General features: G+C 34.5%; 1 protein-coding gene across 3 annotated transcripts; it reads left to right on the forward strand.

The window, feature by feature from the left end:
- Positions 1 to 330: 330 nt before the first annotated feature.
- Positions 331 to 16,565, forward strand: LOC136226281 (phosphoglucan phosphatase LSF2, chloroplastic). Of its 3 annotated transcripts, none has more exons than XM_066014666.1 (5): positions 331 to 620; positions 5,728 to 5,933; positions 7,101 to 7,271; positions 11,158 to 11,370; positions 16,266 to 16,565. In XM_066014666.1, the coding sequence occupies exons 1-4, from the start codon at positions 341 to 343 to the stop codon at positions 11,359 to 11,361; spliced, it is 861 nt and encodes a 286-aa protein (XP_065870738.1). In that variant the 5' UTR covers positions 331 to 340; the 3' UTR covers positions 11,362 to 11,370; positions 16,266 to 16,565. The 3 variants fall into 3 exon arrangements, with proteins under 3 accessions (XP_065870738.1, XP_065870737.1, XP_065870739.1); XM_066014665.1 differs by lacking the exon at positions 16,266 to 16,565 and adding an exon at positions 15,360 to 15,839; XM_066014667.1 differs by lacking the exons at positions 7,101 to 7,271; positions 16,266 to 16,565 and adding an exon at positions 15,360 to 15,839.
- Positions 16,566 to 17,754: the final 1,189 nt, after the last annotated feature.

Below are 17,754 nucleotides of genomic sequence, written 5' to 3' on the forward strand. Positions count from 1 at the left end.
CTAATTGAATCTACATCCTATGCTAAAATCAGAAACTGTGACTATTTTATATAGACTGTAATAATCTTTGTATTAGTTCAAAACGGGTTTGGAGAGGAGGGTCTGAAACTTTTTGACCAAATGATTTTTGATGAGTCTTCAATTGATTATTTTTGTTTAGATAGAGGACTCAATTGATGAGTTTTTGTTATTTTAGAGTTTTGATTGATGATTTAATAGTTTAAGATCCTAATTGACTTTTAAATAAGGAGCCGAATGGATATTATGCCCAAAAGTTTTGTAGCTTTATATAAATGTACCTGCTATGCTACTAAAAAATTAACAGAAACTTAAAAGAAAAATGATTAGTGCAAACCACTGCATTTCCCTCTCTTCAGCTTTCTCATACCCACATGAAAATGGTTTATTCTCGATTAGAAACAAATCCACATCCAAATTTCTGGTACCCAAGGCTTGTTTCAGAATCGCTAGGATCAATTGCAAGCTAACAGAGAGTGGAATCGAAGAAAACCCTACGAGAAAGGAGTTCTCGTCGTCGAGTTCAAACAATAGAATGGAAGAGTACAATATCGCCATGAAAAGAATGATGAGGAATCCTTATGAGTATCATCATGATCTAGGTTAGTTTATTTCATCCTTCAATTTGTTCACTGTGTTCTTAATCTTTTGCGGTTTAAAATTTCTGCTCCGGTTCCTATTTCTGCATTGAATTAAGATAATCGATTGTGTGGATTCGCCAAATGAGATCTAGTTTTCTGACATTTTGCAATTTTGTGGTAATCAATTAGTGTAGATGAGCCAAATGGAGTCTAGTTTTCTGCAATTTTGTATGGTATTAGCTGCAATTTTGTGGTAATCGGTTAGTGTAGATGGGCAAATGACATCTAGTTTTCTGCAATTTCATAAGAATCAACTTTTTTTTTTTTTTTTTGTAGAATAGTTAAGTGGTTTTGTAATGCATGTACTTTTATTGAAACAGTGATGAATCTGGATCTGGATTGCACCTTTTTGTTTTTTTTTAATCCAAAAACGTGTTCCAATAGCCCCTGAAATTGCTTAAAATATAGTTTATTTGATTCTTCAATTTGTTCATTGTGTTCTTAATCTTTTGCGGCCTTTTTTTATTAGAATTTATGCTCCGATTCCTATTTCTGCATTGAATTAAGATAATCGATTGTGTGGATTCGCCAAATGAGATCTAGTTTTCTGACATTTTGCAATTTTGTGGTAATCAATTAGTGTAGATGAGCCAAATGGAGTCTAGTTTTCTGCAATTTTGTATGGTATTAGCTGCAATTTTGTGGTAATCGGTTAGTGTAGATGGGCAAATGACATCTAGTTTTCTGCAATTTCATAAGAATCAACTTTTTTTTTTTTTTTTTGTAGAATAGTTAAGTGGTTTTGTAATGCATGTACTTTTATTGAAACAGTGATGAATCTGGATCTGGATTGCACCTTTTTGTTTTTTTTTAATCCAAAAACGTGTTCCAATAGCCCCTGAAATTGCTTAAAATATAGTTTATTTGATTCTTCAATTTGTTCATTGTGTTCTTAATCTTTTGCGGCCTTTTTTTATTAGAATTTATGCTCCGATTCCTATTTCTGCATTGAATTAAGATAATCGATTGTGTGGATTCGCCAAATGAGATCTAGTTTTCTGACATTTTGCAATTTTGTGGTAATCAATTAGTGTAGATGAGCCAAATGGAGTCTAGTTTTCTGCAATTTTGTATGGTATTAGCTGCAATTTTGTGGTAATCGGTTAGTGTAGATGGGCAAATGACATCTAGTTTTCTGCAATTTCATAAGAATCAACTTTTTTTTTTTTTTTTTTTTGTAGAATAGTTAAGTGGTTTTGTAATGCATGTACTTTTATTGAAACAGTGATGAATCTGGATCTGGATTGCACCTTTTTGTTTTTTTTTTTAATCCAAAAACGTGTTCCAATAGCCCCTGAAATTGCTTAAAATATAGTTTATTTGATTCTTCAATTTGTTCATTGTGTTCTTAATCTTTTGCGGCCTTTTTTTATTAGAATTTATGCTCCGATTCCTATTTCTGCATTGAATTAAGATAATCGATTGTGTCGATTCGCCAAATGAGATCTAGTTTTATGCCATTTTGCAATTTTGTGGTAATCGATTAGTGTAGATGGGCCAAATGGAATCTAGTTTTCTGCAATTTTATATGGTATTAGCTGCAATTTTGTGGTAATCGGTTAGTGTAGATGGGCAAATGAGATCTAGTTTTCTGCAATTTCATAAGAATCAACTATTTTTTTTTGTAGAATAGTTAAGTGGTTTTATAATGCAGGTACTTTAATTGAAACAGTGGTGAATCTGGATCTGGATTGCACCTTTTTGTTGTTTTTTTAACTTATCCAAAAATCGATTGGCCTCTAAACTTTTAACGTGTTCCAATAGCCCCGAACTTGTGTAAAATATAGTTTATTTGATCCTTCAATTTGTTCATTGTGTTCTTAATCTTTGCGTCTTTTTTTATCAGACTGATTGAATTAAGCTAATCGATTGTGTAGATTCGCCAAATGAGATCTAGTTTTTCTGCAATTTTGTATGGTAATAACTGCAATTTTGTGGTAATCGATTAGTGTAGATGGGCCAAATGAGATCTAGTTTTCTGGAATTTTATATGGTATTAGCTGCAATTTTGTGCTAATCGATTAGTGTAGATGGGCATATGAGATCTAGATTTGGGCAGATGAGATCTAGATTTCTGCAATTTCATAATAATGAACTATTTTTATAATGCATGTATATTGGAAAAGATGGAGGTACTTTTATTGACACAGTGATGAATCTGGATCTGGATTGCATCTTTTTGTTATTCATTTTCAACTAATCAAAAAGATTGATTGTCACTTGAAATTTCAATGTGTCTCGATGGCGGCTCCTCAATTTGTTTAAAATGTACAAATAGTCCCTTCAACCTGTTTAATTTTTCGATTGCAAAAGTTAACAAATTAACACGTAAGCGACAAAAGAGGTTAATTATTATTTTCACCTTCCACATAATTTTCCTCAAGTAACAGAAGATATTGGATTCTACGGTGAAAAAGATAATTAACCCCTTTCTTTTCCTACTTGTTAGTCCAAGTTCGTATGTCATTTACGTGTCAATTTGATTGACTTTTCTAAAGCGTGTGTAACATCTTCTGTATGCAGCTTACTTCTTTGCAATCGATAAATTAATTGACTATATTTTAAACAAGTTAGAGGGTTATCGGATATTTTAAACAAGTTGAAGAGCTTTTTTTGAACAACTTCAAAGGTGGATGATGTATTAATTAAGTTTTTTCTTTATATTATGTGACGTAGATTCAATAATACAGTGACCAACATAATTAAAGTATCTAGCTTGTGACCAACATAATTAAAGTATATCTAGCTTTTTCTCTTATAGGATTACAGACCTTTTTGGAGTCTAACCTATTCACAAAATGTCCCTTTACCCCTGATATATCAATTTTTCACGTTTGGTCCCTAACTTATTGCAATGTGATCCATAGTTTTAAAAGGCGATCGCCTCTGTCGCCTCAGGCGAGAGGCGACAGAGGCAATCACCCCACCGCCTTCCATTCCAGAATGGAAGGCGGTTGACCTGCAAGAGGCGATCGCCTCACCCTCTCAGGCGAGAGGCGATAAGTCAGCCTTTTCTTTAAAAAAAAAAAACCCTAAATATTAAAACCAAACAGACAACAGCCCGATAAAATTAAAAAGACAAACACACAGACACCCCCCAAAACTCCAACGGCTCTCTCTTCTTCTCCTCCACCACCGAGTTTCTGCTTCCCAGCTCGCCGGCGGCCGGTCATCAATCACCACCAGTATGTTTTTTCTCTCCTTTCCTCTTCCCGGTCAAAAGCCAATCCTCCTCGAGTTGTTAGAGATGAGGTCCATGATGAGGTTGATGATGAGTATCAAGTTGAAGATGAAGAAGAAGAAGAATATAAGGATGATGAAGTGGAAGATCTTGATGGGGATATAGATCTTGATGAGGAGTTGGATTTGGGGGATGAGTATGCTTGATACTATGCTATTTTGATTTAAGAATTAGCACTTTATTATTAGACTTTATGTTATTTTGGTTTACAAGGTTAGAAATTAAACTATCCTTAAGTACTACTAGTTTTTATTGAGTTAATTTTATTTTATTTTCTAATTTTTTGTCGTCTCACGTGCGAGAGGCCGTCGCCTCGCCTCTCGCTTCTCCTCAAGGCGATATTTTGCCCTTGTCGCCTTGACTCGCCTTTCGCTTTTTAAAACTATGATGTGATCCAATGTCGCCCAATTTAGACAGAGCAAACATAGGACGTCTAAATCGGTTCAAATCGCGATGTTTTCGAACCAGCTGAGCTTTTAACACCAGGGTAAAGGGGCATTTCATGGATAGATCAGTGGTTAAAGAGACATTTTGTTACCTATCCATGAAATGCCCTTTTACCCCTGATCTATAATTTTTTTTTTTTTTTTTGGCCCCTGACCTATTGCATTGTGATCCAATGTCACCCAATTTAGACAGATCAAGGAAGTTATCTGTTTATGTTGTTTTAATTGGGTGGTATTGGATCACATTGCAATGGATGAGGGGCCAAATGTGAAAAATTGATAGTCATGGGGCAAAGGCGCGTTTTGTGGATAGGTCAAGGGCCAAATTTTTTTTTAATCCTTTCTTATATATACATATAGATAAAGAAATAACAAGCTGTTTGTGAACTGTTTTTCCTGTTATTTTATAGATGCTTCTTTTCCTATAGTTAAGTGTTATATATATATATATAGAGAGAGAGAGAGAGGGAGAGAGTGTTATATAGAGAGAGATAGAAAGAGAGATTCTGAACTCTTTTGGAACTTCAAATGTTCATCCATTATTATATCTCCAGTCTGCACTCAAGTATCTGGAATTGATAAATTACACCTATAGCCATTAAAATTTACTTATTTTTATGGTATGACCATTAAACTTCAAAATGTAACATAAAAGTCACTCAACTTTACACCTTTTAACATTATGACCATTAAACTTCAATCGTTGCCTCAAAATGACCGTTGACTATCTCAAAATAAAAAATTACGAGAATTGATAATATTCTAAGCAACTTTACAACTTTAATTCTTCAAAATTTTCGTTTTGATGTCATTAAGGTGTTGTTTGGTTATGAAGAGAGGGATTTTGGAAAATAAACAATCTGATTTCATTGTAAATGTCTTTCTAAACAATTTTAACTTTTGTATATTTCCATTTTGAAGTCGTCAGGAGTTAGTTAAAGTTTAGTGGCCATAACATTAGAAGTGTAAAGTTGAGGGACTTTTATTTTCGTTTTAAATTTTAGTGATAAAAAAAATAAGTAAAGATGGTCATGGGTGTAATTTACCCTATATATATATATACATATAAATAAAGAAATAACAAGCTTTTTGTGAACTTTTTTCCCGGCATTTTATAAATGCTTCTTTTCCTGTTCTGAACTCTTATGGAACTTCAAATGTTCTGAACTCGACTAATTTGCTTTGCAATATTGGATAGGGGAAAAGTTTGTGTTGAATAATAAAGTATTTTCCAATTTTTGACTATCATACCGGAAAACGGAAAAAGTTAGTAGGTGGTTAGAGTTTTCAAAAAGTTAAAAAAGTAAAAGGGAATGGATTAGGATTCCAGAAGCTTAGTTAATCCTTTTTATTATCTGATCATTGATCTCCTCGGTTTCAGGTATGAACTACAATCTGATAACCGATAATTTGATTGTGGGATCCCAGCCTCAGAAACCTGAAGATATAGATCATCTTAAACACGAAGAGAATGTGACCTACATTCTAAATTTGCAGCAAGACAAGGACATTGAGTTTTGGGGTATTGACTTGCAATCTATTGTAAAAAGATGCCGAGAACTTGGAATCCGCCATATGAGAAGGCCTGTAAGCACACTTTCATTATTAGGAAACATCTAGGAAGCACCGACACGTGTATACGTATAGCGTGCGGGTACGTCAAACAGTATTTTTTAAAAATATGAGATACGGATACACTGGGGACACGTATTTAAAAAATATAAGACACTGGAAAATCAGAAAAATATTTTCATGCACAATATTTTTCGGCAAACAAATGGGTACTTCAAACTATTTAAACTACCAAAAAAAGGGGTGGGTACTATATTCTTTTTATTAGATTTTGATATTTCTTTTTTTATAGGATTTTATTTTGTTTTTGTATATATCAACCATAGTTGTTAAAGGCCTGCCTCACGTGCGCCTAAGGCGTGTCTCACTCAAGGCTCAAGGTAGTGAGTGTTGATTGTAGAAAGCGAGGCCCTGTTCAAAAGGCTCTTGCCTTGTGCGCCTCGCCCGGTCCTCCTCATTTAAATAAGATTAATCTTAGAAATTCGACTGACACAGACAGAAGAATATCAAGTGACAATGAATAGTTATTAGTTTAGTAGCACTAGTTAGGTACTTAGGTTAAGACGTTAAGTATACATTAATGTCTCTATGAAGTATGAACTTAGCTTGATGTTTTTGACATTTACGATTTAGTATTATGTTTTTATGTGGTCATAAGTAAGTGTATTTTTTTAGTTAACTTAGAATCCATGTCCCTAAAGTGCCCCAATAGTATCCCAAAGTATCCCTATTAGAAAAAAGGCTAAATACTTTTTTAGCCCCTTGTACTTGTGAAAAAAATTTGTCCTCCAATGAAAAAGTTTTATTTACTCATTGAACTTGCTTAAAGTAGCCAAGTGACTCTTTAAAAGGTACCTATTAGCTCCCCAAACTTTTTTAAAGTGTACACATTTGAACTTTTCCAAAATCTCTCGTTACTCCGCCACACGGATTTTAGAGGGTTAATAACCACTTTAAACAAGTTTAGGGGATAAATTGAACATTTTAAACGTACAGGAGGCTAGGGAGAATAGGGATGTATTAAGCCGAAAAGAAAAGAAAAAGAGGTAACACTTATTTTGGAGTATCGGGTGCGTGTCCCAGAATGTCGGAGTGAGCGAAGTGTAGGTGCCTCCTAGTGAATCATTAACAGAAATCTCAATTTGTCAAAATTTCTGTTTTTAATCAATTGTTTTTCTTCAGGCAGTTGATTTTGATCCAGATTCATTGAGAAATATATTACCTAAAGCTGTTTCATCATTGGAATGGGCCATTTCTGAAGGGAAAGGCAAAGTGTATGTTCATTGCACAGCTGGACTTGGGAGGGCTCCTGCTGTTGCAATTGCTTACATGTTCTGGTTCTGCGACATGAATGTCAGTCCTCAAATTCTTCAATCACTACCTGTTTTCCTCAAATATATCTCGGGTAAATTACAATCATGGTACCTGAACTTTACCTCTTTGACATTTTCATATCTAATTTTTATTTTTTGCAAAAAGAATATATGAACTTAAGATGACCGGAGACAGTATAGTATTAGTACCTACCTATGACTTGCTATTACTGGTTAACTGTTAAAAATGTCGATAAATTACAACCATGGTATTTGAACTTTACATTCTTTCACACTTTGGTACCTAGACTTCATGTTTGGTTGCACAAGACGCTTAGTTTGACCAAGTCAGTGACTTAAATGTGGGGATCCACATAAGTTAGGTTTCGCCACCAAGCTCATGAACGCTGCTCAAACCGCTGTGGAACAGGTCCAACTTCTAATTTTATGGTTAGACTTACACCACAGGAATTAGGGTTCTTATTTTTTGTTTTTGTTTATGCAATGAATGTATTACTTTCTTCAGTTTATTTGCAATTAGAAATTTATGGATGCTTCCATGCATGGCTAGATTGAATTTGAAGCAATTGTTACTTCCATTCTCTGAAGTTGGAAAAACGCCTACTAGTTTAATGATTTTGATTTGTTTGGATTTTTTTATTTTCAAATTTTAGGAATCCAAAAGAAATTGTTTTAGGGAGAGAAGAACGAAAATGAGGGCTAGGTTCCAATATGAAGTTTAGGTACTAAAGTGTGAAAGAATGTAAAATTTAGGTACTATGGTTGTAATTTATCCACATTTTTAATGGTTAACCAGTTGTAGCAGGTTATAGGTAGGTACTATATTGTTCGTCTTTAAGTTCAATGTAATTTCTTATGCAAAAATAAATTCTAGGTACGAAAGTGTAAGGAGGAAAAATTCAGATACCATAGATAGTTGTAATTTACTTTTTTTTTTTTTGCTTCTTTACTTGGTCATTGGTTCACTAATGGGTAAAAGGTTTCTATGGTAACTAGATAAGAGCTTTGTGCATCTGTGGTAGGGATGCAAGCGGGGCGGAGCGGGGAATGCATTTCCTATGGGGATTCCCCGTCCCCATCCCCGTGAGTTAGACGGGGATAGATTTGTCCCCTATCCCCTTCCCGCAGGGAATCTCTGTCCCCGTGGGGAATCTCCGTCCCCGTGGGGATTTCCATCCCCGTTTAAAAACACCTTTTTCCTATTCCACATCCTCGTCCCCATGGGGAATCAGCATGTATATTTAAAAAAAACCAGTATATATTTCTTTTCTCTTCTCCTTTCTAATTTTAGATTTTGTTCCAAACAATGTATGCTTTTAGTGTAGTTTAGGTTAGGAAAAATATCCATTTAATCCCTGGCTAATATTTTATTTAACCCATTTAATTTTTTATTTGAAAATAAGTCTATTTAATTTAAGTTAAATGTTATAAATTATAATATTTAAAGTATAATTTTAATTATAATGGAGAATAATTGGGGATCCGTCGGGGATCCCCACGGGACGGGGATACCATTCCCCATCCCTGTTACGGGGGATAAAATTATCTTCATTTCCGTCCCATAGGATTCTTATTGGTGATTCCCCGTCCCCGTCGAGGCGGGTCACCGACGGGGAGGGAGAATCCCTGCCCCATTTGCATCCCTAATCTGTGGTCACTAAATTAGTTTTTGACTCATTAAAGTATATTTTTTTTCTTTTTCTTTTGTTTGTCAATAAAATCACTATGATCGGATCCAACAATTTCAACCACCGATAAAGTTACCGTGGCTTCCACGTCAATAATTCCTCATAGTGTTTGATGTTGCCACGTAGAAATTAAAATTAAAATAACAAATTGGGTCAATTTGGGTCAAACATATTAGGTTAGGATATTCAGAAATTTTAATTTTTATAATCACGTGTCAAACACACATATTGTGAGGTGTTGTTGACATTCAATTATGTCAGCTTTTTGGTGGTCTACATAGTCGGATTCACCCATAATGACTTTATTGATATAAATTTGCTACTTTAAGGGTAGAAAGTTTTTATGGTCATTAAAGTAAGAGTTTTGTTTTCTGGTGGTACTCGTTAAAATAGTTTTTGACCCAATAAAATCACTAAAACAGTAAAGTGCCACCAAAATTACTATAACCAGGATCCAACCATCTAGTCCACTGAAAAGCTAATGTGACAACCATATCAACAACATCTCACGGTATATTAGACATATGTCGCCTATGTTACATGGACTCGGGAACTCGTATCCAATACTGGTACAGATCCGAGTATCCTGTACAGCAAGCTTGAAAATTTTGGATACGGAGATACTGTCCTAAATTTGGACACGGGTACCGGGATACTGGATTTTTTTATTCTTAGTGAAGATTTTATACTGTAGAAGCAATTAGGGTTGAGGAGGGAAGAGAAAGAATTAGAGAATTAAAGAGACTTATTGTTTGCTTTTGATTCGCAAGCTACAAGCTTCAAAATCTTTAAAGTTGCTTCAAATTCTTCAAAGTTACAAGAGCCTTCAAATTCTTTAAAGAGAATAACTGGTCTCCAAAAAAATAACCGTATCCTATGTTCTTCTACCGTGTCTGACACGGATTTCATACCAGTGTCACTGTCATATTGTGTCGACACTGGTATGACAGCCAAGATGAAGAGTCCGAGTATCATAGTATGCCGCTAAGTGGTAGCCACATAATGACACATGACAATTGAAAAAATAAATATTTTGAATATTCTAACCCGTAACCTGTACCAGTAATTGTCGTATGGCGACATGCATCAGACATATTGTGAAGTGTTGTTGACGTGGCAACGGCGGCTTTTCGATGGTCCAAATTATCGGATTTGACTATGACTTTATTGACTCAAATTTGCTACTTTATTGACTTTATCAAACTACTTTAGTAACCATTGATGCACAAAATCCCTACTTTAATGACCATAGAAACTTTTTTTTACCCCTTTGTTGGGTTAAAAACTACTTTAAAGACCTCCGTTGCATACCATCTGATCTTTCATTTTATTTGTGCATTAAAACCCTGATCTTTTATTTTCTATAACAGTACGCCCTTGCTTGTCAAATTGATTAGTTGTGAATATTTAATACAGTTATAGAAGTGTTATTAATTTCATGTGTTAAAAATTATATTTTTTACGGTTCGAAATAAGGTTTTACAGTTTTTCTATAGCCATATTACACATTAAAAATTGTTTCGAAGTGTAAATTCCTAACCCATGTGAAATGAATAAGGCTATGTTTTTTTTACTGAAATTAAGTAAACTGAACTGAACTGAATTCTACTACTACTGAAATAATAATATAATCTTTTAAACATAGCAATAATTAAAATAAAAGGCTTATAAAAATAATAATGGTTTTAATAATAATAATAATTAATTATAATGAGTAATGATAAATTACTGAACTGAATGCTAGTGAATTGAACTGAAATTACAGATACTAAAATTAAGTGACAGAGAACCGCGCCTAACACTTTTAGGGAGTGTTTGGTAGCTACTTTTCATGCTTCTCTTTGTCTTTTCACTTCAAAAGGAGAGTTTTAAGCGTTTGGTTAGTGACATCCTATTTGTTTTTTACACCTAGAAAGCAGCATTTTATAAAAGCAGAGAATCTCTGCTTTTTGGAAAAACAGCTTTTTCCAACAGCAAACAACAAACCGTAGATAAAACAAACGGATCCTTAATCGAGTTTTATATTCAAAACTAATTTTTATGGTCATTAGGGGCTTAATGTGACAGAAAACAAAAGATGAAGCGCTTAATGCTTTCAAATAAAAGATGAAAGCTTCACTTACCAAATAAAATGAAAGATCAAAGGGCTGAGAATGCTATTTTGCCTTCACTAATACCGAGATCTTTTCCTATTGATAATATGTGATTGATGAACAGCTGAATGAAGCATATGACAAACTAACCTCGAAGCGACCATGTGGACCTAATAAAAGATCAATACGAGCAGCTACCTATGACCTTGCCAAGAATGATCCATGTAAGGAGCCATTTGAGAATCTTCCTGAACATGCTTTTGAAGGTGTAGCTGATTGGGAGAGGAAGTTGATTCATGACCGTGTTCATGCTCTCCGTGGAACTTGAAACACTCCGGTAAGCATTTCATCGTCTCTTGAGACTTTGTTACCCGAAAATAGGATTTTTACTCCGTATAATGCTCCTCCCCATTAGTCCTTCACCATGATCCGGTTAAAAATTATTTAGGTTGAAGTCAGACGAACTTCGTCCGACTTAAAAAGTATGAAGAAGTCGAATAAAGTTTGTCCGATTCTTTACAATGCGGGTAATAGGTCTCCCAATTGTGTTTGGTAGTCTATATTAAATAAAAGTGGGGCCACTAGTAATAAAAATAAGAGGTTGTTGTGATCAATGAAAAATAAGCATGATGGTAATGTATGGTGAGGGATATTGCTATTTACATTTAAGGGTAAATTATATTTATGGCTATTGAACTTTACTCATTTCCACGGTATGTCATTAAACTTCAAAAGGTAAGATAAAAACCACTAAACTTTTCAAACATTATGATCACTAAACTTTAACTAAAACCTCAAAATGAAATGTTCAAGAATTAAAGTTGTTTAGAATGACCTTTACTATGAAATCACATTTTTTATTTTCCAAAATCACCATTTTTGGAGATTTCTCTCTAAAAGTTCACTTTCTCTCCTAACCAAAGACCTGAATAACCTCAAAATGAAAATTTTGAAGAATTAAAGTTGCTCAGAATATCATCAAGTCTTGAATGTTTCTATTTTGAGGTCGTCAATGGTCATTTTGAGGTGTTGATTGAAGTTTAGTGGCCATAGTGTTAGAAAATGCAAAGTTAAGTAACTTTTATTTTACATTTTGAAGTTTGTGTTCATACCATGAAAATGAGTAAAGTTCAGTGGCTATAGGTGTAATTTACCCCGACATTTACTTATATTTTGTTAAAAATTCGAGTAAACTTTATCCAATTTCTTTGCGACGAGAAACGACTTTCTTGTTGTGAAGCTTAATGCTTGGGCTACACAAATTGAATTGTAAGTCGGACAAACTTCATCCGACTTCTTTCTACTTTTAAAGTCGGACAAACTTTATCAGACTTAACTAAACGAGCATTCTCAGAATAATTTTTAGGGTAAAGTTCAAATAAAACCCCTGTGGTTTCACTAATTTTCAGATAAAGGATTGTGGTTTACTTTTTGTCAAAACGGGGATTGAGGTTTTTAACTTTAACAAAATAAGGACTTTTTCGATTGATACTATTAAAATCACCTTTGACGACTTCAAAAATGACATATTTTAAGAACTACTAATATTCTAAGCAACTTTAATTCTTCAACTTTTTTATTTTGAGATTGTTTAGATTATGTTTGGTAAAGAGAGAGAAAATTAATGTTTAGAGAGAGAAAGTTCCAAAAAAGATGATTTTCGAAAATCGAAAATGTAGTTACATAGAAAATATGACATTGAACAACTTTAATTCTTGAAAATTTTCATTTTCAGGTCGTTAAAGATGGCTTTAATAGCATTAATCCAAGTTTGAAATCTCAATCCTTGTTTTGACAAAAAGTAAACCACAATCCTTTATGTGAAAATTAGTGAAACCACAGGGGTTTTATTTGAACTTTACCCTAATTTTTAATCGGGCCATTACGAAGGAATAATGCTCCTTTGGAGCATTATAAGAGCAAAAGTCCCTCAAAATCCTTAATGTTAGAGATTATTTCTCTAGGAGATCATTAATGTTTACCATCGGTATATACATTTAGGATAAATAATTTAATGGTCCTTACATTTTTATTTAATATACTGTTTAGTCCTCGTATTTTAATATCATACTGTTTAATTTTTTTTGTTATATTCAACAGTCTAGTTCCTTATAGGGATGCAACGGGTACTGTACCCGCGGGTATCCAGCACTACCCGATCCTAATGAGACTACTCGTACCTTGTATAAAAGGGTATGAGATCAAAACTATTACCCGTTAGGGTAATGAAACGAGTATGGGAATACCCCAGGATATTACCCGATACCCGTCATAACTCTTTTATATATTAAAATAATATTTTTTTAGATGTAAAATGTGAGATTTGAATCTCAATCTTTTTTTTTCAACCATTAAGTGATACCACTAAACTACTTTATTCTTAATTATTAAGGTTCAATTTGTTCAATTTTTAAATGGTTGATTGGTTAAATTTATACTTTGTTAAATTTGTAATATTTTTTGTATTATTTATTGATTCTTAACAGGTAAGGGTACCCGCTGGTACTAGCAAATTAAATGGGACGGGTATGGGGTGTAAAAAGTATACCCGTTAGGGTAATGAGACAGATACGGATAATTAAAATAGGCTTAATGCTTCTCCAGCCCCCTTAACTTGTCTAAATTGGTCATTTTACCCCTCCAACTCATCGAATGTCCTATTTATCCCATTAACTTCATAAAAGTGGTATTTATCACCACTTAATGATATTTCTTATCCCTTTATAGTAGTAAAAAAAGTTGAAAAGAGAAAGAACGAATCAAAAATACAAATAACAAGTACATTAATATCAACAAGTTAAATACATTATATTTAGGGATAATGTACCAAAATAGGCCTATGATTTTTGGGGAAGTATCAATTTAGGTTCCATTTACAAAATAGCATAAATATAGGTTTAACGTTTAAATTTTTTTATCAATTTAGGATTCGATAACGGATTGTAAGGGGTGAAAAATACCACTTTTATGGAGTTAAGGGGGTAAATAGAACATTCTATGAGTTGGAGGGATAAATGGATAAGTTGAGGGGGTGAGAAATATCACTTTTATGGAGTTAAGGGGGTAAATAGGACGTTCGATGAGTTGAGTGGGTAAAATGACCAATTTGGACAAGTTAAGGGGGCTGGGGAAGCATTAGGCCATTAAAAAATAAACAGGTAAGAGTTTAAGATTGACACTACCTGCGGGTATCCTACCCGTTGTCATCCCTAGTTCCTTATAGTGGGACTTAATTGCTTAATACCCGTTGTCATCCCTAGTTCCTTATAGTGGGACTTAATTGCTTAATAATTCAAATATATAATGAGGTATTGAATATAATAAAAGTTAAAGACAAACAGTGTGTTATTAAAATACAAGTATTAAATAATTTGTTAGTCCCTATTTTTTTATAAAAAAAAATACGAGAACTAAATAATATATTAGATAAAAAAAAGGGAAATTACAAAACTAGGTCAAATGGGAGGCCCATTTACATATTAAACCCATTTACTAATTCTACTATATATCTAGATTGATTTTGTGTGACTTTCCAAAAATACCCTGACCTTCCCACTTCCACCACTTGCGAATTGCCGCTCCATCTATCTCCTTGGTTATGTGAAAAGTTGCTCCAGCATTAATGATTTCAAGACTTTTGATCTTCCTTTCTTCCTTTAAATTGCACGAAATCTGCACCATTTAGTCAAAATCATAATGAATTTCTCTTTTTCATCTCTTCATCTCTTGATTCTGCAACTTCCCAACCCTAAAAAACGAGTAAATGGTTTTTCATCTTCCTGTTCGTTGCTTGGTTTCTTTCTTCTTGTTACCATCAAAGAAATGGTTTTTCTACGTTATTTCCTTCGTTCTTCCCATGTTATCATATTGTTATTGTCGCTTTTGGGGGTGAAAGGGACGAAAAATGTAAGCATCTGTTTGTTTTTTTTTGCGTTTTTTCATGAATTCACTTCGCAATTGATGGTTTCGCTAAGCTTTGCGAAGAGAACGAGCCTGGAAAGTGATGATCTACTTCGTGAATTGATGATTTCGCGAAGTTCTGCGTAGAGAAAGAGTCTGAAACGTATGAATCTACCTCGCGAATCGATTAGTTCGCGAAGTCTGCGAATAGATCCTCACGTTTCAGACCTCGCAGACTTCGCGAAAGCAGCGATATGCGACGTAGATAGTCACATTTCAGATCTCGCAAACTTCGCGAAAAAATTGATATGCGAAGTAAAATCACCTCTTCCCCTGCATATTTACATTCGCATGCTTCGCTAATTTTCATTTCGCGAAGCCAAAATCGTCTTTTTTCCTAACTAACACGGTTAATTTTTTCTGTAGATGGTTGAATACGTAACATCCCTTTCTGGAAGGCGGCGTACTGGGCTGCAGGGGAGATGATTTTCCTTCCTGTATAGGGATGAACTTCCCCAAGATTGACACATTCACTCCTGAAATGATTCATTAGGAGAGGTTGTGTCAATCTCGGGGTGCACCATGGGACACGTCCATCCTATGGTGCCAATCTTGAAAGTGGACCTAACTTAATCCGGTGCCAATTTTGAAGCGGATGCGTAATCTTGGTGTGCACCGTGCGACACGTCCAGACCTTTTGGGATGGATGTGTCACATGGTGCACACCAAGATTACTCATTCTTTTCAAAATTGGTACCGGATTAGTTAGTTTCACTTTGAAATGATTAGTTAGTAGAATTCATTGTGGCAATCTTGTTGTGAATTTTGATAATTTTATGATTTGAATGTTGTTATTGTAGCAATCTTGTTGTAAATTTTGATAATGTTATGATTTTAATGTTCGAATCCGTTATTGTTTGCCAATTTTTGTTATATACCACTTCGCGTATTAGCTTCAAATCATATCCAGCATTCGCATATGCGAACTAAATTCATCAAGCAAAACAAACTTCAGCTTCGCATATGCGAACTAAATTCATTAAGTAAATTAAAACATTAACTTCGCAGGCTTTCGCGTACGGGTGAATATGCGAAGTCAGACGGGATGGGGCGAGCTCCGCGTAAATATTGAGGGTATTTTTGGAAAGTCACACCAAATCAGTCTAGATATGTAGTAGAATTAGTAAATGGGTTTAATATGTAAATGGGCCTCCCATTTGACCCAGTTTTGTAATTTTCCCTAAAAATAAAAGGAAATAACAAATTATTTACTCATAGATTTATACAGATTTCAAAACTTTTACTGATTTCAAGTAACATATAATACTTCAGGATAACTATCACGGCCGTTTTGCCTAGGGAAGTTTTGCTTGAAGATAGATAAAGCCATATCTGCAGATTTTATATCTTCACCATAAGATTTGTATACATAGATCTTATCCTTTCGAGGTAGAGGTGGCAATTATCGGATTGGTATCATATCAATTTTGAGCTACTGTTAAAACGAGTCAATTCTAACCCAATTTAAAAACTTTTGTATCATAATCGTTTTAATGTAATCGGGTTATGTCGATTCCTTGCTGTGTTTTCAGGTCACGTGTAATTTTACTATGTACGTATATTAATGGTGGCTTTTAAAAATATACGATGATATGATACTCTTGGTCATTGATTCTGTTATGGATTCAGCCTTTATTTAACTTTTTTTTTGAGTTTGGACGGCGCACATTTTTAGGGCGATTTGACCTATTAACGTGGACAAATAAAAATAAGAGTTTATTGACTAAGATAGATAGAAAGTAAAAAAGTAAAAAGAAATTAAAGAAATCAATTTCCAGTAGGTTCTTTCAAGCTTAATCTTCTTCTTCCATTTTGCGATTTTCAGCATTAGAATCGTTAAATCCATCTTCTCCTCTCCCAAACTCTTTGACATCTTAAACTTAAATTCTAAAAAATACATATTCATCTATTCGAGGGGTAACTTTTTTCAATGTTATGAAACCCGGACCGGCCCGGCCGGTCCGAGTTGGACCGGGTTAATGGAGCCTCCAAGAATCGGTGTGACCCGGCTGTGGACCGGTTCAATCGGCCAACCCGGTTCACACCGAGTTGCTAATTTCGGTGTGGCATTCGCGTCGCCTACGTGTGCGCCCCAGGTCACGTGTAATTTTACTATGTACGTATATTAATGGTGGCTTTTAAAAATATACGATGATATAATACTCTTGGTCATTGATTCTGTTATGGATTCAGCCTTTATTTAACTTTTTTTTTGAGTTTGGACGGCGCACATTTTTAGGGCGATTTGACTTATTAACGTGGACAAATAAAAATAAGAGTTTATTGACTAAGATAGATAGAAAGTAAAAAGAAATTAAAGAAATCAATTTCCAGTAGGTTCTTTCAAGCTTAATCTTCTTCTTCCATTTTGCGATTTTAAATCCATCTTCTCCTCTCCCAAACTCTTTGACATCATATTCATCTATTCGAGGGGTAATTTTTTTCAATGTTATGAAACCCGGACCGGCCCGGCCGGTCCGAGTTGGACTGGGTTAATGGAGCCTCCAAGAATCGGTGTGACCCGGCTGTGGACCGGTTCAACCGGCCAACCCGGTTCACACCGAGTTGCTAATTTCGGTGTGGCATTCGCGTCGCCTACGTGTGCGCCCCTAACCCAACGGTGGATCGACTGCAACCCCCCCCCTGCGCGTGAGAGAGTCTTTCCCCTAGTAATTACTTAAAAGCTTATGAATGCCATTTACTTATAAACTAGTTAATATTCTCATTTCTTTCCTATGTGGGATAAGAATGCTTAGTTTAT

The sequence above is a fragment of the Euphorbia lathyris genome, chromosome 4 (assembly GCF_963576675.1).
Source record: "Euphorbia lathyris chromosome 4, ddEupLath1.1, whole genome shotgun sequence".
Lineage (NCBI taxonomy): Eukaryota > Viridiplantae > Streptophyta > Magnoliopsida > Malpighiales > Euphorbiaceae > Euphorbia > Euphorbia lathyris.

What these genes read in the sequence shown, in the direction of transcription:
- LOC136226281 (XM_066014666.1), top strand. Translation starts at nt 341, where the DNA reads ATGATTAGTGCAAACCACTGCATTTCCCTCTCTTCAGCTTTCTCATAC. An exon ending in TGAGTATCATCATGATCTAG is followed by an intron (nt 621 to 5,727) that starts GTTAGTTTATTT and finishes CCTCGGTTTCAG; the next exon opens with GTATGAACTACAATCTGATA. An exon ending in TCCGCCATATGAGAAGGCCT is followed by an intron (nt 5,934 to 7,100) that starts GTAAGCACACTT and finishes GTTTTTCTTCAG; the next exon opens with GCAGTTGATTTTGATCCAGA.